Source organism: Amborella trichopoda, chromosome 13, assembly GCF_054954075.1.
Source record: "Amborella trichopoda isolate Santa Cruz 75 chromosome 13, AtrichopodaSantaCruz75HAP2 v2.0, whole genome shotgun sequence".
Taxonomy (NCBI): domain Eukaryota; kingdom Viridiplantae; phylum Streptophyta; class Magnoliopsida; order Amborellales; family Amborellaceae; genus Amborella; species Amborella trichopoda.
This window is the reverse complement of record NC_142348.1, coordinates 40,123,281-40,144,269: the sequence shown is the minus strand read 5'-3', so window position 1 is coordinate 40,144,269 and position 20,989 is coordinate 40,123,281. Positions and strand designations below refer to the sequence as shown.

Genomic DNA, 20,989 nt, shown 5'->3' with positions numbered 1-20,989 from the left:
TAGGTTCCGGCACATGCATCAACTTTTAATAATTCCACATGTTTGGTTAGAGAAAAAAGTTTGACATATTATTTATTCAAATACTCTACCAATTATTCCGAAGTGATCCTAAAATCAAGATTAAAAACTAGTTTAGAATTTAATATTTTACATGAGGTATGACACACAATGTGGTACAGTAGGATCACTATTCAAGAATTTCTCACTTCCCTCAACCTTAGCTTTACACACGCACCCACGACTTGCATTAATTGCTAGAAGACAAAAATACGAATTAATTTTCTTTTCTTTTGTTTAATTTATCATTATCTTTATTGAAAAGACAATACGGGTGGTTTTATCATTTAAAAATAATTCACCAACTTCGAATTCCCTAAAAGACACTTTTGAAAAATAAATTTGATTCTCATGATGAAATAAATCTATTCCAATTTAATTTAATTTTTAATGTTATTTCTAAAATTTCTTTTAAAATATGTGAATTCTATGTTTTAAGTTAAATTTCGAATATATAAAACACAAGTAGAATTTAAGTTCATTTTATGAGCATAATTTTAAAACATAAATTTCATAAAAATTTTATTAATAGACTAAAATGAGTTTATAAATATAATTATGACTTAAAGTTTATAATAGGTCAATATCATTAATTAGTAAATAAATATAAATTTCGTAACGGGAATAAACAAGGTCATTCACATCTTCGATTATCTACCATTTCAGGTAGTCAATGAGTGGTTGATTCAAAATGTGAGAGGCCATAAGTATTCTTACCAATAAAAAATTAACCTTTGAATCTAAATCAACCATTCATAAGTAAAATATCACCTTACGAATATATAGAACTATAAGATGTAATTGTTTTTATTTGTTATAGTTGATTGTTGTTCACAACATAAATATTAAGATGTTATTGTTTTTATTTATTATAATTGATTGTGGTTCACAACATAAATAGTAAAATGTTATTGTTTTTATTTGTTATAATTGATTGTGGTTCACAACATAAATATAATTAATATTTTTCCTTCATTTACAAAGTTAGCTCCAATTTTGAGAAATCATGTCTGTAAATGACCAAAATATTGGCATTTATTAATTTAAAACCAATTATCTAATCTATAACCATAGTTCCAAAGAATAACTATTTTGGGACAGTAACGAAGCCCAACCCTCTTGATAAAGTTTTTTTCTTGAATTGAGGCAAATACTCACAATTATGTACAATGCTAACCTATGATTTCACAATATGTTTTGGTTTAAATTTTATTTATTAAAAGAAGACATTTGATGCAACCTACACATTATATAGTTTCACAATGAAGTAGTTTATGAAAATCGCATCTATTTATTTACTATTTATTCACTAAAACCTATATCTCAGCATTATTTATGTAGGAGATGAAGAAGCAAACACTAATCTATTCTTACAGGAATAATACATGATACTTGTAACACATTCAGGCAAATCGAATGTCCAAAACAAATCCATGGAATCACCAATGTTGGTTGCTGATTGCATGGTCAAGGATAATTGACGGAAAACAAGCAAGAAACTAAAACAGAGAAATATAAAAAACGGGGAGAGAGAGAGAGAGTTGTACAATTTAGATCGTGTGCATGTGTGTGCTCTTGTGACTTGAGTCTTGCCTAAAGTGGATGCAGACCAGAGGCAGAAGACATAAACCAACAACTTTATTACTACAAAAAGCAAATACAATGGGGTGAGGTCGTTCGCTCCTGAATCCGGAAGAACCTGAACCCTCTTAAACCGTCGGCGTTGGATACTTGGGAAGCCCTCTCGACGAGACTTGGCCCAGCTATCAGTCGAGAATGAACAAGGCGGAACCTCAAACAACTGAAGAAGTCGATCGTTCACGAAAGGCCCACATACCGTCCGAATTCCCAATGACTAGCTCAAGAACTTTACGATTTTGAAGTGGGTAATCCAAATTCTCTTTTGGGTTCTAGGAGTTTTAGGTTCCTAAATATAAGAAGTTTTAGGTTCCTAGGGGATTTTTAGGTTGGAGGGCAAAGGCAATTTGAGAACTTTCTTCTAGGATTGGGGGTATTTTGGGTGGTAACTAGGGGTAATTTGGGTATTTTGGTGAAGTTGAGGGGTAATTTGGGGATTATGAAATATAGGCAATGGCGCTTTGGGAAGTTAAAGTTTCCTCTCTCCCAGGCAAGGTTTTCTCTCTCTAGGTTAGAGCCTAATTCTCCAATCCTTAATCCTTAAAAATGAGGTTTAAGTTGCTTTTATAGACATGGGAAAACATGGGTGGTATATTAAAAGTTGGCGAGTGGGAAATTAGAAGCATGGCTCAAAGGGAGGTAGATTATTAAAAGTAAAAATTCGGGCAAGGGCTAAAAATGACCAAAAACGGCGCCTAAACCTTGGAATTTTCAATGATTTTCCTTTGAGGAAGCTTCATTTTCCATCCACCACCAAAACCCATCAAATCATACCGTTTTTCCACTATTTCAGCCCAAATTTCATCCATGAAATCATGGAGCAATCAACTAAGATTATTTTGCAGAAATTTGAGCAAAAGCTGTCCACGATTTGCCAAGTTTCACTTATTATGAGTTTAGGTTTTTCATTTCTGATAAAAATTGCATACCCATTTCAACACCCTGTCATTGTACTCAAATTTGGTCATTCTTGTGGAAGACCCCAAGACCCATGTTTGGCAAAAATTACAGCTCAAGATGATGCCAGATTGGAGAGATATAGCTCTTTTATTTTTTACTATTTTTGGTAACTGTAGTCTCATAAATTTAGGTAGGGGTTCTTTTTTTTTTTTTTTCATAGATTTAGGCAGCTTCTTACTAGGTTTCGCCCCTATAATTGGCTTTTGATCGTGGATTGGCATAAATGGGTGCGTTCATCTCTAAAGTTAGGAAGCTCCCTACAAAAGTTTTGCTCAAATAGCTGTATGGATTGCGAGATATCGTTCCAAGAGTGAACGGATGTCACGGGGACTGATACACATCACTTGTTGCGAACATCCAACTTTTTGGCTCGATTCGACCTCCAACCGAATGGAGAAACCCGTTGATCCATACATGGATGCAAAGCTCATGTACCAAGGAGTAACATCTGAACTTTAGGCTCATTTGGCTGCAAGAACCAAGAGATATGGCCCCTGAATTTTTTCCTAAAATTCCATGGATTACTGTAATTCTCATAAGATGATGAATCACAGATCAGTAGAATGTGTTTTTCTTTTCTCTGTGGTGCACTAAACATGATGCCAAAAATGGCACTTTGATATCAAGTTTGGCTATAATTTTTACCAAAGGTTTTCCTCATAATCACCTTCCTCCCATAAAAATTTGAAGTTTATTGGCCATTTATTTCCTAGGTTCCTTTTGTAAAGTTGGACCGATTCAGGTGGACCCTGTCTACGGTTTAAAACGTTCAAGAGGCCATATCTCTTCCATCCGATGTCGAATTGGGCTCAAATTTGGAATGTAACCTTTTTATATTGATGCCTTCCACCCATAAAGTTCTTAGGCCAATTATCTTTGTATATCTTGAGGAAGCTTAGTAAATCGGCTTTAGATCAACATTGTGAAATGGACGGTTGAGCTTTGTCGGGCCATATTTTGGTTATCCTTTGTCACATCGGTCTGATTTTGGACAATGATCTCATGGAACCTTAGATTGAGGTTTAAAATCTTCTGATTGCCAATACAACCCAATCTGACATGGATTTAACAGTACACTATCTCCAAGTGGTAGATCAATGTTGTGAGATGGATTGTCGAGCTTCATCGGGCCATAGTTTGGTCATGCGGCATGAGATTGGCCCGGTTTTCAAAGGGTAGCCTCAGGATACCTTGGATTAAGGATTCAACGGTCAGATTATGATTTCAATTTCTTTTGACCCAAGTCTGACCCTGCCTCATTTTGAAAGGAAGCTCCCTGCCAAGTTTGACCCTGCCTCATTCTGGAGCATCCAATTGGTGATTTTAGGCATGATTGGGCTCGAATCTTTGTTTTTGGCAGGGAGCTTCCTTTCAACATATTAAGGGGATTTTTCAGTTTTTGATTTATTATGAAAGTACTTTTCACCCACTATAACTATTTCAAGTGGTTCCTTCGGTATCTGGCAATTATCGTGCTGGGAATTTATCCGGCTGAACATCGTCACTCCTTGATACTAGTAACATCTTATTTGAGACAAAATAACCCCAAACAAGTGCTACTGATAGAAATGAATTTTGTGTTAATTTTTTCCCTTTTTCCTTTAACGTTTTTGTGTGCTACATTGTATTAAAACATCTACATATGTGTAGAATGCTCTTAAGGAGCATTTATGGGACTCTTTGTCATTTCGATATGTCACAAGACTTTAAACAAATTATTTGATTATAAATCGCTAACAATAACTTTTTAAAAAATATCTTTTTTCTGTAAAAAGCACCCAAGTTAAAACGTATATTGCACGTTTTACTGCTAGTATCTTTAATAATCCCTTAGTTGTAACTCTGTAATTTCCCATGCTCATCCCTACAAATGTCCAACTTAGTTATGCATCCAACCAATTCAACCACAGATGTAGTGATAAACCCTATGACTTTAATTACCATCCTATATCACACACATGCAAAAGGCAACATTACTCAACCCTTACATGCAGCACAAAGAAAACCCCCTGCTAAAATTAAGGTGGTCATGCTTTTGTCTCTAGCATGTTTATGCTAAGATCATCATGTCAGTCTCCTTCAATCACATTGCGCCCTAGGAAAATTATCATCATAGCCTTTTCCCAACTAAATGGGGTCGGCTACACGAATCTTAGTCCGCCACTCTAATCTATAAAGGATCATACCCTCTATGAGGCCATAAGTCCCTACATCTTTTTTTACTACTTCCAACACTGTCCTTTGGACCTACCCCTTACCCTTTTTGAGCCTTCCATTTGAACTAACTCGCACCTCCTAACAATTGTTATACTGGGTCTGCGCTACACATGACCTAGAAAAACACACCAAAAAATTTCTGACATATTTGCACCTAGCAAAATGGCAAAAGGACATAATATGTGCAACTAGAGACATTCAATCCATTACACTTCGGTTCATGCTTTCATTAGTTTCTAAAATCTGCGTATATATGGATTAACACTGAAATTGTCTTAATTAGGCTTTTTATGTCTTTTGGTGCATCTTAATGCATGCATAGGAGCTTATTCAGGTGAATAAGGCAATGAGAAATGTAAAATAGGTCATTGCAAGTAAATTACCAGGTTTCCGTCGACTAAAGCCTTTGCATTTTTCAAATGCTGGGCATGGCATGAAATTCCTCGAGTAAGAACATCTCTAAAGTTGAGAGAATCCACCATATCCTCAGCAAATATTGGCAATCTGGAAAAAGCAATTGCCTTTTGTAAGTATAATTATTTATACTAGTACTAAATATAAAAGCAAAAAGAAACCAAATCAGATATAGTTGAAAATCCAAATCACAGCCATCGAAAAGGTGCAGAATTTCTCTGCCATTAACAGCATCCTAGATAGGAATCTAGCAAAATAATTAATTTTTTCATATTGGAATTTAGACCAATATGTTCTTTGCCTTTCATAACTCAATCATCATTGCAGACTTAAGCTACATGACAAAGGAAAGGAAGACAAATATACATTAAGACATCAAAACGTAAGTTGACAATAATAATCTTTATGTTAAGATGTTGCATACAATTTAGAGTGAAGCTCATTAAAGTTCCTCTCTCTATGGAGCTTTTGTTTCATGGTGTTCATTACGTAATTCATCATAGCATGCAACATGATATGCATCTGAGAATCACGATGGAAAGAAAAGCACATCTATGCCCACTGTGAAACTTTTTTTTTTTGTTATCGTTATCAAAAGATTTCATTACTAAAATAGAAGCATAAAGGATCCAAGAACAGAAAACAAAGTTCAAGAAATGGTCAAAACAATATCTCAGGTTCTGACATTGACGGTGTGTCGGCATTTAAGCGATTCTCAAAAATCCCCTTCATTGACAAGGGCATCAGTCTCTCATTTAGCTCCCTGCCCACTCCAAACTGTTTAGTAGCCAAATTGAATCTACTCAATAACATTATTCTCATATTTCTATGATCCCAAAGGTAAAGTAAAGATTAAATGGATTTCAGTTATGATTGAACATATTCCTTTGAAACTTTGAAACAGACTCAAAGCTGAAGAACGAAAAAGGATCCCGTACCTTCATTTTATTCAATGAAATTTGTCATCAATCAAAGAAGTATACCAGCTATTGGAGAAAAATTGATACCTTTACCATGTAACTATAACTCATTCTATATGTGCCTATTATCATTATTAGATTTCCTTTAATTTCATATTGCATGACATTCTGCTTACAAACCAAATATCTGACACTGTTGGTTGCAAAAGTTCAGTTTCTTTTTTTTTTGGGGGGGGAATATACAAAAATGCAGTTTCCTGGCGAAACCCATCCAAAATTGATGCCCTCATTCCCACGTTCAAACTCATACACCCTAACAAAAATATGGTCTCAAAGGTACATGTTTGACCCACCCTACAATGGAAAAATCACGCATGCTCGATTATAAAGTTCATTTGGCATGACATCAAAAGTACATGTGAGATCTAAGGATTCTTGAATTGTCTTAACATGAAATTGTTGGCAAGTAGACTAGAAGAAGGAATTTCTTTTCAGTAGTCATACAATCTAAAAGGAATTACAAATCCTTTCAGCTTTATGGAAAAGAATCTAATGTTCCCATTCATGAAAATATCAGCACAACGAAGAAAAAGGAATCATACAACTTATGCAAGTAAAAGTACAAATGGTGATTTACCGTATTTCAAAGCTGTAGTTGCATCTAAAAGTTTGAAGGCCTGACACTATCTTGGACAACTTGAAATCACAAAGCCTTAAAGAGGTTGATGAAAAATTTGAACCCAATAAGCAACTTCGACAGGACCACCTACAAATCAAACTTATAAGTCAAAATCAATTGGTACACAGATATAAGCATGCATAAAGAAATATATATTAATTGAGTAAGTAAACAGAAGGAGTCTCTCATAAATACTCACCCATCTTCTATCAGTTCCGGGGATCCAGTAAAGATCCCCCCACCTGAATTGTGTTTTTCGTAGGTGAAAAAGGAAAAGCACTAAATCAATATTACAGTAGATAATTACCATTTCTGACCTCCTTATTAGGAGTTAAATTAATAGAAAAAACTTCAGGAAATTATAGACTCAATGTAAAATTAAAAAAACTGAAGCATGAGAAAGAATCGCCATATTTTTTAGGCTACTATTCTTTGTGGACATGCCAGAGACAATGGGGAGAGCATAATAAATAATTACAGCAAGAATGTGACCCACTTATTAGCAACAACCTTGGCAAACCATAACAGACGTTAAAACCTATGTTGAATGGACACGAGTATGTATGCCAATGTGATATATGGGTATGGGGCCTCGGATTCCTCATGCCATGAAAAAGAGAATTTCATGATGCGGCTATATTATAAAGAGGCAACCAACTCCAACAATCTTTTACTAATACCCATTTCATGATAAGCAAGAAAAAAAATCAATTGTATACTAGTTGGCTGGACTGAGATATTTACAATTATTTTCAAAGTCCATTGTCTTTAAATGATGTAATCAATAGTCACTAAAAAAGACGAAGAATCTGTGTCGGTATGCATGCCAATAAGTGTCCAACTTTGGTACAGCAACCAAACAGAAGAATCCATGTAACGCAGGCAGTATAAAACCAATGCATTTTGAAACTGTCAAATACATTAAACACAATCTCCTTCAAGCACATAATTGAATATTAAAGTATGATGAGAAATGAAGGCTGTGTATCTAAAATAGAATTTGCAGTAGAAGTTGCATGCATTAATCCAACAAAGTAAGGTCAATTACGCTTTCACTTCATTTCATCAAACATCCATCAATATTTTACTTATAGGCGTAAAGCTTTTAGGACATAGCTAAACTACAGAATACAGGGACAAAGAACCCCGAGGGAATGAAAGTACAATAGATATGATTGGTTAGGAAAAATACAGTAGGATGAATATGTTTGTTTCTGGTAGCAAATCAGTTGAATTGAATATAGGAACTACACCGGGATTTGAACCTTTAGAAACTGTAATATACAATGAGACTGGATCATTAAACAAATTTTAGATTTATTTTCTTTAATAGAAAAATTTGAGAAGATTTATATTGAGAGGTATTGATAAAAAACAATACTTAACCATATGGATAACTAAAAGAGTGTGGTTTGTACGAGGCTGAGGCCCTAACCAATCAAAGTAAGGTGCGCCTTCAAATAGTGCCGAAATATGTTGTTTTAGTATCAGAAATCTTTGTGATGGCTTGGAAATTTATTTTTATCTATAATTATAAAATTTAAAGATTTGAAAATGTTATAGATCGAGTCAATCAATGAACATTTGCAAGTCTTGGAAATTGACAGTCCAGATAATACATAACTAGATGCACAATTTACAAGACTTGAAATCTAATCTTCTCATGTCCATACATCTTGAGGTCGAGATGATCGAATTGAGGGTTTTCAGCATCGAAACAACCTCTTCTAGTGAATTTTTGAGGTGCACCTTAATTTGATTGTTTAGGGCCTCACCCTTATATAAATTTTTCGTAACTAAAAACTAGCAAAGATCACAAATAACTGCTACAACGCACAAATAAATATCGAGTGTAACTATGGATTTAGTAAGTTTTTGCGATGTAAAGAAACTCAAATTTTGTGGACAACTTGAGCATGTACAAAAAAAAGTCTATTTGCTGAGTTGAACAGTAAACTCAGAAAAATTGGCAAATTTTTCAAATTTTCGTGTGAACAATTTTAATGGACCCCTGGTCCTCAGCTATCCATAGCAAAGTTATCAAAACCAAAGCAGCTACCGAAGGAATGGGGGATCTAGTCTCATCAAAATAAGTATGATCGTTGGTCGGACCAGTTGGAGTAGAATTAAGAAAAACAATTAGCAAAAATGCTTTAGAAATATAAAATATATCAAAAAAAGTTGTTCAACCTTGTTTTGCTTGTCCAGCTGATCAAACCAGCTGACCCGACTAGTCACAACCGGTCAAACATTGGTTTTGGCTAGTTTTCAACAAACCTAGTTTCCACTTTGGCCGAGACCAGCCCAGACATTGGTGTGTAATACGATGTCTGGGTGTGCAATATGAACAATCAGACCAGCCCCAATCTAGTCTAATCTTGATAACACTAATCCATATCACAGTGCCAACATATTGGAAACATAATTTATTTGTCAAACTAAACACAAAAACTCATATACAACAATATACTCATATACATTCCCAATTCTTCATTTATAAAACTTGCCGATCTGGCAATTAGAGTTGATGCGGCTACAGTTTTTCCCACTCAAGACGAGTTTTTATTCATTGATTTTTAGAGGTTAGTATTCTTAGTATTGCAAGGTTCCCATGTCAGTGCAGGAGAGTGAACCTCATAGTTTCCCATCAATATTAGCTTTTTCTATTAATTGAAGGAAAGAACAAAGAAAGATTCTTGAAACCTCTTCATTTAACCCTTGGATAACAAATACAGAAATTCCCCCTTGAGCCCCATAATTGCAGCACATAATGCCCAAATGTTTAAGCTAGACCATCTATAATCCCTTCTCAACAGCTGAATAAGTAATGTGGCACAAATCTAGAGATGACTAGTTTGGGGCAAACCCTGATTTAACAAACCCTAATTTCTCAACCATACGTCTAAAACCTTTTCTATTAGCAGACAAAGAAATTTTCTTGTAATCATTTAATAAAATATAAATCATTCCACTTTCATTCTACAAGCACAATCTTAATTTCGTTAGCATGTCATAAAAAAATAACAAACTCAAATTTCGAAATCGTTAGATTTTGACTAAGCAAATAAAGAACCTCACTAGCCTATCATTCTCACAAAGCTTCTCATCATATTTTGTAGTATTAATTTCTACTACTTATGGTGATTTTTCTAGAACGGAACCTGTTGTTCAAGTGGAAGGCTTTAAAAGAGCAAAGGGAAGGCCCCAAAGGACAAGGATGTAAGTAGTGAGAAAATATATGATGAGTTATTGTCTGACTGAGGGTAAGGCCCTTGATAGAGTAGAATGACGAAACAAGATTCGTGTAGCCGATCCCAAATAGTTGGGATAAGGTTCAGATGATGATGATGTTGACTTCCTTGGAATTCAGTCAATGTCCAAAAGTTTCCTAAGTGAATGTTGTTAAACTCTGCGTGAGCTTGGGATTCACCCGGATGATGATGATGTTGATCTCCTCTGAATTCACGAGAATTCATTAGCCAACTCTTTACACCACCAAAGAAATTAAGGTTAAAACTCAATTCAACATTCAAATAGAAGTTTAAATAAATACAATAAATATTGACAAGAATAATGTGACAATTAAATAGGGGATGGCAAGAAATATGTCCAAACTCATGTCAGGCAGTTTTGCTGCTGTCCAAACTCACATCTAGCAATTTTGCTGTCCAGATATGGTTAATAAATTCCAGAAAGAACAACCTAGCCCAGCTCAGACATTCTTTCTTGGGCGATGGAAGAGAAAAAAGCAAATATTAGATAACAATATCAAAGAGGAATATTAGGGAATGAACCTTCTCGGGCTATAAGACATGTGAAGAAGAATTCTCTCTTCCAGATTAACCCCTCCACAAATAGGTGCTACTGCAGCTACTGCCTTCACAGTCTGCAATAGGAGCCCATAGGAATCATTAAACACCATACATACATAGCCTAGACAAAAAACCACAGAACTTCCTCAAATAATTTAGCAGAAAAAAATCAACAACTCCTATTAAATGCACAACATGACATCTAAATCACCTCTCACATACACTAGAACATAGTTAAAAGGAAAAACACAGTATGTTACAGGCCATAACTAGATATTGAATGGCAACCAGATCAACACAAAATAGGTTGAAGCTAAAAGGTAATGAAACCAATATGTATGCAATTCCAACAATCAAATTTAAGCACCTGTGACAAGTCATCCCTATATATTTGTCACATGAGAACTACCATGCCCAGAAACTGCTTAAGGCTAGACTCATGCATCCAATGGCCAAGAAAATAATACTAGGATTCATATGTTAACAACAAAATAGTTGGTTCCCTTTAGCATCGGTTTTTTAATTACAGAGATGTATGTTAACCAGAAAGCATAACTTACATACAGTTCACATGGGTATTCATAAACCACAGCTTCTCAATGAACTCAATGAATGATTTATGATAGATTTCCTTTCAACTATACTTTTACAGTGTTGCCATTGATATAAATACAAATCCTAATTCTTTCATGAGCTGAAGACCCATGTTAAGATCTATTGTTACTTAACTTGGAGAAGTTCCTTGGAGTAACATCATTTTCTCACATAAGCACAGGTTAACAGCCGTTTTTTTTTTTTTTAAAGATATGAATCAACTTATCAAGACAATCACCGTCACAGGATGAACTCTACCCTTTCAATCATAATTCTTCAAAAAGAAAGATACTTAGGTCATAATAACATAATAAGAGTGTTTTTGTCATTTATTTTACTTGTGTACTTGAGAAAGTTAAAACCATGTTCTATTAAGAGAGAAAATATCATAATGTCATTGCTGTCTGTTGTCCAATCTCTCCATCACCATGCATCCATTGATTCCATGTCAATGACACTTACGACCATTCTCTTTATATTGTGACATATATCATGGTATAGTTTCCCCTTTACGAAAGGCAAATAGTTTGTAGTCAACATGTTATTGAAGAATGATGCTTAAACAGCCATTACATGTGGCAGGGATGCAAGATCACAAACTAGACAAGTTCAGACTTAGTCAGACAGTCCCAATATTATGTTCTTCCTGAAAATTGAATACAGCGAAAACTTTGAAGACAAGGATTTGAAATAGGACAAGAGATAACGCGAATGACAAAATGAAACTTGAAGTGAAGATTATTGTTTTAAAACAATTCTAAATATCACAAATATGACAACTTCATTCAAAATTTAAGCTTTTATCTATAGATTTTGTCCGAATTACTCTTAATTGATAAATGGATACAAAAGTAACTCCAAAGTAAATTTCATAATAAATATTTAACTTAGTCTTTAAGCGATACAAAACTTAATTTTAATATCAAAATGCTTCTTGTAACTCTTTAACCAATGAATAGATTTAAATTTTATATATTTACAATGTAAAAATCCCATGCTGCATGTTTGTGTTCATATCATGTTGGTAACCCGAGGTATTAAAGTAACATTATGTACAGAACTTGCAAAAGCAATAACCTTAAATACAAAGCAAAAACCTGCAGGTCAACCTCGAAGGCATTGCAAAGAGGCTACACAGTTCATAGCAAATGGAACCCTGACCATATCTATAACAACCGAATCACCAACATGGACCCTAAAGCCCATCCAATTTCACAAACATTATATATCAACACCTTTATATCATGAGAAGTAAATATTAAGGCACAATACAAGCAGTTTAGGTTATTTATGAAACAATGCAAAAAGAAATGATATGCCTAATTTTTCTGGGTCATTTGGTAACAAAAGTGTGACCTTAAAATATTAACAAAAGAGATAAATAAATAAGTGAGCAAAAATAACCATATGATCGGAAAATGAGATGTCATGCCAAAGTGGTACAAGCATCTTATAATAAACACAAGTTTTCAGATTACCTGCCAAAGGAGTAAGCTTGAACACTTGAATAAGCTCTCCCCAACCCATACATAGACCCCAACCACATGTATCCCTCCCAAAAGCATCTTGGAAACCTGAAATAACATTCAATTTATTGGTTTAGACGCATGACCAGTGGTTTAAAAAGCGGATCGGTGACCCGGATCAAGCACCTCAAAAACCCATCCGGATCGGTGAATCCGCGATCCGGATTGGGAATCGGCCGACTCGGTAGGATTAAGCCTTAAAACAAATCTGAAGAAATTATTAAAATTCATTATAAATGTTATTTTTTAGAAATTCAATAAGAAATGGCGGTACTCCATTAAGAAATGTCATTTCTTTGTATGGATATGCGAATATTGATATGTTCTTTCCCTGCACGAACTACTATTTACCATTTAATTTATATCACACAAAAGGATAAACATATAATTATCATCGATTAAGTATATCATCATACATGGACTACAATAAAGCATACAATTCGTAACATACGACTTAAAAATAAAATGACAGACGACGTCGTTCTTCATCTTGGTCACGCTAGTGCCATTGATTGAATTCGCGTGACAATTCATTGACTCGTTCTAAAAACGAATCATCCAAATTAGTGGGCATCTGACTATACCCAAATCCCTGAGTGTTAGTGTTTTGTTGTGGTCCTAATTCAAAATCTCCGAAGCTTTTCCATCCTTCATGCTCACCTACACTGCCGTGCTCATCCTTACCCTCTTGCTGTTGAGACTCGATATGTGAATAATTTGGCTAGGATTGGGCGGCCTTATAATCATCATCTTTCATTTGCCCTTAGACCCCTTCCCACTCTCTCTCATTAAGTGCAATATCACCGACATCTCCCACGAATTGTGGATATGTTGGCGGGCTACTTCCTCTTTCATGTTGCTCATCACCTACTTCAAGATCTTCCTCACCGATAGCCTCAAGGAACGCTCTCTTGTGCAATACTGACTCCTCTTCTTCTACTACCCATTGTTCTGTTGTGTCTATGACAAATGTTGTGTCCAAGTACATCGGCCCATAGTCTTCAAGCTTCCTTCTTATTTGTCGCTCTTGGAGGTTTAAATTATAATAAACGTAGACTAGTTTATGAAGCTTCTCCGAAACGAGTCGATTCCTCCTAGTAGTGTGGAACTATTGGAACGGACTCCAGTTTCGCTCACACTCAGTAGCAAAACATATCTGGGAGAGCACCTTGATTGCTATCTTCTTTAGGTGAGGTGCATCACTACCATATATCTCCCACCATTCAGCTGGATTAAAATGCAAAAAACATTGTAAGGACAAAAACAATTCATAAGATTAAATATATGAATGAACAAAATATTAGTTAGGGGATAACCTGATCCATCTTAGTTCGAGAATTCCTGGCAAGTCTAGTTCCAAAGGATTCTATAGCATCCTTATACATAGCAAGCTAAAACAAAATATTTCGTCTTAGTGCATTATTCCTCACAAATATAACAACTCAATCAAGTTCTTACCCAAATATTAAATAATACCTCTTGTATTGCTGCAACCTGGTTTCGATGGCTTCTCTCCAACCTGGCAATAATTTATCTGACCCCTTCCATAATCTTGTGGGGATGTTCAGGTGTCAAATAGAAAAATTTTGGGTTGAAGTAGTAACCTAGAAAATATATAGATAGAAAAAGGTCATTTAAAATTTCATAAAAAATTAATTTATAATGAAACATTCTAATGATATAAACATATATTTACCTGCATAATGAATTGGACGTCCAAATTTGGTGTTCCACTTTTTTTCTATAATTTCGATCACTTTACTAGCAAAACTATACTTCTCCCCAATAGCTGATTTGGCTCTCTCGATACCTTCGTAAAGGATGCCCATGGTAGCTTTCTTGTCAGCATCCACCATTCTTAACACCGTGACCAAAGGGGCAGTGGCCTCTACAAAGCTGGAACATCGAGACCAGAACCTCTTATTTGAGACTATGCCGTCCACTTTTAGCCCGGTACTGGATTTCAAGAGGCGGTCATTTAACCACTCTTCACTAGTAAACAATCTCTTTATTGCACCTTCATATTCCCGAATGGAGACCACAGCCAAGTAATCTGTCGCAAAACGGGTTATGGTAGACCTGATTTTCTCTTTTTTCTTAGACTGTTCTCTGAACAAAAAAAAAAATTTAAAGCAGTTATATATAAATCTTGACACCAACCTTGCTTCCTGTAGAGTCTCTTTTACAATTTTGATCTCACCGATCTCCTCTAACATAAGATCGATGCTATGTGCAGCACACGGGGACCATACTATATGCTTCCTCTTATCCATCAACTTGCTGCCCACAGAAACACATGCACGCGTATTTTCCGTAATAAACTGGACTACATGCTTATCTCCCACCTCCTCCACTATCTGATCAAATAGTCGTACCAAAAAGTTTGCATCCTTCTTTATGCCTGATACGTCTTTGCTAGACAAAAAAGCTGGACCTTTTGGGATAATAGGCTAAGAAGTTTAAAAACTTTTTTTTGCTAACTTTATTCAATCAACCATCACTCATGAGAGTAATGCATGTTCTTGGCCAACTTTGTTTATATTCTTCAATCCACTTTCTAACTTCCTCCACCTCTTCATCCAAGATTGGCCCACTAAGCTTATATGCCGTCGGAGGCTTTATCCCAGGCTCGGCTCTCTGGATTGCATTGACCATAGGTGAAAAATATGAGCTATTGGCTGCATCAAAGGGGATCCCTTTATCGTAGAATCATTTACCAACATATCTGCCCAACATGATCCTCGAACCTTTCACCATGCCTTTGAGGGTCATCTGTTGTGACTTAGGCTTTGAGAGAAATGGGTCTTTACAACCATGACCTGCAATACTGACACTCCTAGATAAGCTAGAAACAATTTTTTCAACATCTGATTCCTCTTGTTACATATTGCCACCAACCCCTGCAAACATATTTGAGCTGGGTCCGCCATACATGCTCGAGCTGTGCCTGACATGCATGTCTGAGCTAAGCCCACCATGCATGCTCATGTCATAACCACCAGGCATTCTAAACCTGCGTTCCCTCTGGTATGTTTCATGTAAACTCATTCTTGTGGCCATCTCCAAGTCATTGTTATATTGCTTTTCTGGATCATTCCCGCTTGATGGCGTATATAAACTAGCTATCTCCTCATCCATCCTCTGCTTTGCAATTTTTTTACCTTTGGTAGCCTTGAGAAATGCGTCATCTGCTTTCTTACATTACTAAGGATACTATTGCACGCAAAAACATCTCCCTTAACCCCTATCAAGTGTTGCTTGAACCTATGTACCACACTATTTATCACTCTTTGGCAATAATTACAAATAATTTTATCTTTTTTGTTGGGATCAAGTCTGACCCCATGTTGCTATGTAGGGTCTTCCACAGATCTTGCCATGGTTCAACTGTTTTAATATGTAAAGGATTAAAAATTAACCTGACAGTTCAACATGAAAAATAATCACCATGTGTAGTGATAATATGTAGAGGTAGTTCTTGAAATTATATTTGTTGTTAATGCAAAATATTTCTATTGACAAAAATATTTTAGTTCAACATTATAGATAAAAATAGCCTATATCAGCCACTACATATAGAACAAAAAATTTACATAGATATAGTATCAATAAAAAATATATTTACAATTGTATAGTAATTCACAATGTCAATACATATAGACTTGTCACAAAACTTCATTTCGACAAACATGAATTAGTTCCTACTAAAAAAAAAAAACTATTTATGCAACATTATAGATAAAAAAAAGTCTGTATAAGTCACACTTAAAATCAAAAAAAAAATTACAATAATAGTCATCCATAATGCCACTCCACGTATATTTGACACAAAAAACATTTACAATAATATAGTCATTCACAACGCCACGAATAAAATTTACAATGATATAGTGGGCACAATCTCAACTCAATTGAAATGATCACAAATAGTTGTACACCTCAATTACAGATATACAAGACAATATAATAAAAAATGCAAGCTCCAAACATGGCTACAACTCAATTATCATGAAGATATATACAATTTATGCATCAACATACACTTTTTGCATTAAAAATTTAATAATAAAATGAAGAATGCAAGATAATATAATTATCATACATGCCACGATTTTTTTACAATGATATTCACTTTAATTCCTCATGATAATACAGTGTAACAACATATATTTTTTGCATTAAAAATTTAAAAAATTAAAAATACATTTTTAATGCAAAACTGCATTAAAAATATAATACAATTTAACAGCATGTATTTGTTAATGTATTTTTTTGCATTAACAACAAATTAAAAAATACAGTTTTGCATTAAAAATTTAATAACATGTATTTTTTTGCATAAATAATCTATCAACATGCAATTTTTTGCACTAAAAATTTAACAATAACAATTAAGAATACCGTTTAATTCCTCATGATAATCAAAACCTGGTCACGATTTTCACAATTTTTTGAAAAATCACGATTTTTCAAAAAAATTGATCATCAATTTAAAAAAAAAAAAAAAAACGCAGTTCTTCATAGACCCACCTAACATCAGTCATTCCAACTCAAAAATCTGCCTCAAATCGAATAAATTACATCAAATTGAAAAAATGTTATGATAAACAACACTATAAGGAATCAAAGCCCTATAATATTAACACATTATGATCAAAAAATTAAATAAAATCGATTGAATTGAGGAAAAAGAAAAAAACGCAATTCTTCACAGACATCAATCATTCAATCTCAAAAATCAAGCTCAAATTGAATAAATCAGATCAAATTGAATACATGTGATGATAAACAACACTATAAGGAATCAAAACCCTATAAATTTAACACATTATTTGTAAAATATTGAGTAAAATTGATAGAATGGCAGAAAAAAAAAAAAACTGCAGTTCATTCTTTCTTCACAGACATCAGTCTTACTTTTCTCAAAAATCAAGCTCAAATTGAGTAAATAAAATCAAATTGAATACATGTGATGATAAACAACACTATAAGGAATCAAAACCCTATAAATGTAACACATTATTTGTAAAATATTGAGTAAAATTGATAGAATGGCAGAAAAAAAAAAAAAAATGCAGTTCATTTTTTCTTCACAGACATCAGTCTTGATTTCTCAAAAATCAAGCTCAAATAAATAAAATCAAATTGAATACATGTGATGATAAACAACACTATAAGGAATCAAAACCCTATAAATTTAACCCTCAGATTTTACAAAAAATGATGTCCTCTTTTGCTTGAAATCAAAGAAATGGCGGAACCCTAAAACTCACGCTTCGTTCTTCACAGATCCAAATTTTTATGATCAAAATCGGTGATTTTTACTACTTTTATTGACTGAAATGGCTAAAAATTTAAATTAAAGCCTGCAAGATTCGATTGTAAAGCTGAAAAAGATGAAAAATGATAAGAAAATGACAACAAACCATAAAAATCGTGAAGAACACTGTGCAGCCCGTGTTCTTGGGCGAGTCACTGTTGAGAACCGGCCCGACTAGGCGATTCACTGTTGAGAATCGCCTGTTTCTCTCTAGACATGGGCGATTCCCGGTATTGCAGTGGAACCGGCACGGGTATGCCGGCTCCTGAGTCGAATCGAGCGAGTCCGGTTCGACTCGCCGAGTTTTCAAACCCTGTGCATGACTATTAATCTCGATTTGGGTTTTCTAAAGGGTGGTTTTCTAGAATCATTCTTTTATGAACCATTAAGAGATATTATGATTTTCGTAAATCTAGTTTTTTCTTCCAGCAAAAAGGAGTATAAACCACGTCGAAAAAGTTCACTAGGGCACATGAAATATTAATGAACATAAACGTTAATTATTTCAGCAAGTTAATAGGATCATATATAAACCCTTTTATTTCGTAAATGGCCTAAACATGAAACTTGAATGATTATTTTCTCACGTATTACCATTAGATATAAAGAGAAACATTTCAAGCTTAAAAGCCATCAGATTCCAGTACTCCAACAGTTAGGTGACATGTGAAATGAAATTTACATGTTGAAAAAATAGTTCCTAATGCTCTGCAAAATGCTAAGGAAATCTAGCAGCAAACACACATTTGACTGCAAGATGAATTACCATGTGCTCAACGGAATCGCTGAACATGTTCAAACCAAATGTATCAATCACGAGAATGAGAAATAAGAATATCTGACAAGCAAGCGGCTTTCTCAAAAAACAAAAAAGGCATCAAGTGAAGGGCCTCTTGATGCCTAGGACTAGAACTCCCTTATAATTTAATATTTAGTTGATGCTACTTTCTAATGTGACATACATAATCAACTGCTAGATTTAGATGGGAAAAAGAAAAACTAATATATTAATTCATGATTCAGTAAGATACACAAAAGAAAGTAAGAAAAAAAGCATGAATTTTCACCTGACGAGCATGCTCTGCTACCCAATCGGAATCAATAAGAAGAGAAGATGATTCCTGTTGAGATTTGGGTTGCTTCAAATTCCTCTTCTTATCATCTCTTCCACTTGAAATCAGAGAAGCAGGTTCACCATTATCATTGAGTGGAGTAGGAACCAGACCATAAACTGCTCCTCGATCTGAACCAGTAGTAATCTTGCCTATTACTAAGCCCACCTGTAAATCCATTTAAAGAACCAACAACCAATCGATGGCCATGAGTAAAAAGACCCAGAAAATGATGCAGAAGAGAGAAAAGAGTTTTGAGTTTTTGTTTTCTTCTGATTACTTGTGCAGAAAGTCCTGACTGTGAAAGTTGGGCCTCGAATGAGCTTAAGTGGGTCTCCTCTCCAACCACTGTCCTCACCATGATCGAGAGGTTCACAAGAGGATTAGGGCTCAATAGTCAGAGAAGTTCAGAGAGTTCCTCCAGCCCTATGTTGGGAGAGAGAATCAGAGATTAAACTAACGAGGAAGAGAGACAGAAGGAGAGATGCACCATAGAAAAGGGAAGATAGCCTCGCAGTATCGCGTGCGAAATTCAATTCCGTTTCCTTGTTTTGTATGTTTTCGACGACCCGGCCATGGGTGAGGTTTGTATAAGGTGACTACCTTATACTATTGCAGTACGGTGTACCTCAAAATTCACGTACGGACCATAAGTTTCAATTACATAATCAAATCACGTTTATTCCTAATCATGGGTGCCCTCCCTTTGCGACCATTTATTTTTTCCTAAATTTTTTTATATTCAGCAACACGAATACGAGAGGTTTGTATTTTATACAGCGTAAAGCAAATCAGTTGTCGAGTGTTTTGAAATACTGGATAGTTATATAGTAATTTCAAAACCAAAAAGCCATCTCTCTTCCCAAAATCGGAGATGCACTCGATCAACTACATTGCTGATCTTGCGAATACAAAAAAGGCAACACGAATGTGTGATCATCAACAAATTTTTCCGCCAAATTTCGTAAAATTTCTCGCACAGCAGGTTGAGTGAAGGGTTTGCAATCCGCTTGTCACTAAAATGGAGAAAACGGGGCAAAATTTTGACAATCAGTATTCCAAATGGTTTTCCGGCCAATTTCCAACCATTTTAGCCAAGCATAAAGCTGGAATCGATTGATTGAACCGATATTTCTAGGTGATGTAAGTAAAATTTAGGTGAAGTTTGCAGGGTTCTAGTCACGTTCTTGTGTATTTCAGGCCATTGGGTGAAATTTTCCAGCTAAAATTAGGACAACATTGCAGCTTGGACGTCACTCCTCTTGTTGTTTTTTTCAGCAATTTAACTTAGGCATTTATTTTGGTTGTTATTTTTACGTTGCAAATGTAAGGTTTTCTCTGTTGGAGCATTATCTTTTTGCTTTGAGCTTTGAAGCTTTAACTTTTCAGAGATTGGAATGTGTTTGCTGGTGTGGCTTTTGGATTAGGCATGTTTGGTAGGCAAAATCCGGAAATTCTAGGATATCAGATCCATGAAGTGGAAAATGAAAGTGATTTAGGAATTTCAAGGTTGCAGAAATTGCTGCTTTGCTACTCAATCGATAGCGCTTTGATGACAGAGGATTTAAGTATCGCTCTCTACAGTGAACATGAAAAGATTGTTTATTCGGAGCTCAAATTCTTTTCAATCAAGCTGTAAGCTGTGGCTGAATTGCGGGATTCTTTCCATGACCAGCGGATGAACACTAATACGAAGTGAACTTTTAGGGTTTCTTTATTTTCTATGCCGTGGATTTGTAG

At 34.9% G+C, this 20,989-nt stretch overlaps 1 protein-coding gene and 1 long non-coding RNA gene across 14 annotated transcripts in view; both read right to left on the bottom strand.

Annotated features, from left to right (window-relative positions):
• The window catches only part of LOC18446458 (oxidoreductase, zinc-binding dehydrogenase family protein), a 32,751-nt gene extending 11,762 nt beyond the window's left edge, over window positions 1-20,989 (bottom strand). For 6 of the 13 annotated variants that reach the window (XR_016046737.1, XR_016046735.1, XR_016046738.1 and 3 more), the window contains exons 1-7: window positions 19,530-20,418; window positions 19,205-19,417; window positions 12,770-12,865; window positions 10,680-10,771; window positions 7,085-7,127; window positions 6,844-6,972; window positions 5,256-5,376 (exon numbers count right to left, since the gene is read on the bottom strand). Coding sequence is in view for 2 of the 13 variants with exons in the window: in XM_088854751.1 (XP_088710877.1) it covers window positions 5,256-5,376; window positions 6,844-6,972; window positions 10,680-10,771; window positions 12,770-12,865; window positions 19,205-19,417; window positions 19,530-19,610 (732 nt within the window). In the remaining 11 variants the exon portion in view is untranslated. Of the gene's footprint in view, window positions 1-5,255; window positions 5,377-6,843; window positions 6,973-7,084; window positions 7,128-10,679; window positions 10,772-12,769; window positions 12,866-19,204; window positions 19,418-19,529 lie in introns of all 13 variants that reach the window. The other 7 variants (XR_016046731.1, XR_016046729.1, XR_016046730.1 and 4 more) reach the window with 2 other exon arrangements.
• Window positions 13,982-14,393, bottom strand: LOC148779223 (uncharacterized). Its single transcript, XR_016046740.1, has 3 exons — window positions 14,294-14,393; window positions 14,134-14,208; window positions 13,982-14,044 (listed from the first exon to the last, which is right to left on the bottom strand). It is a non-coding gene; the product is annotated as an uncharacterized LOC148779223 (long non-coding RNA).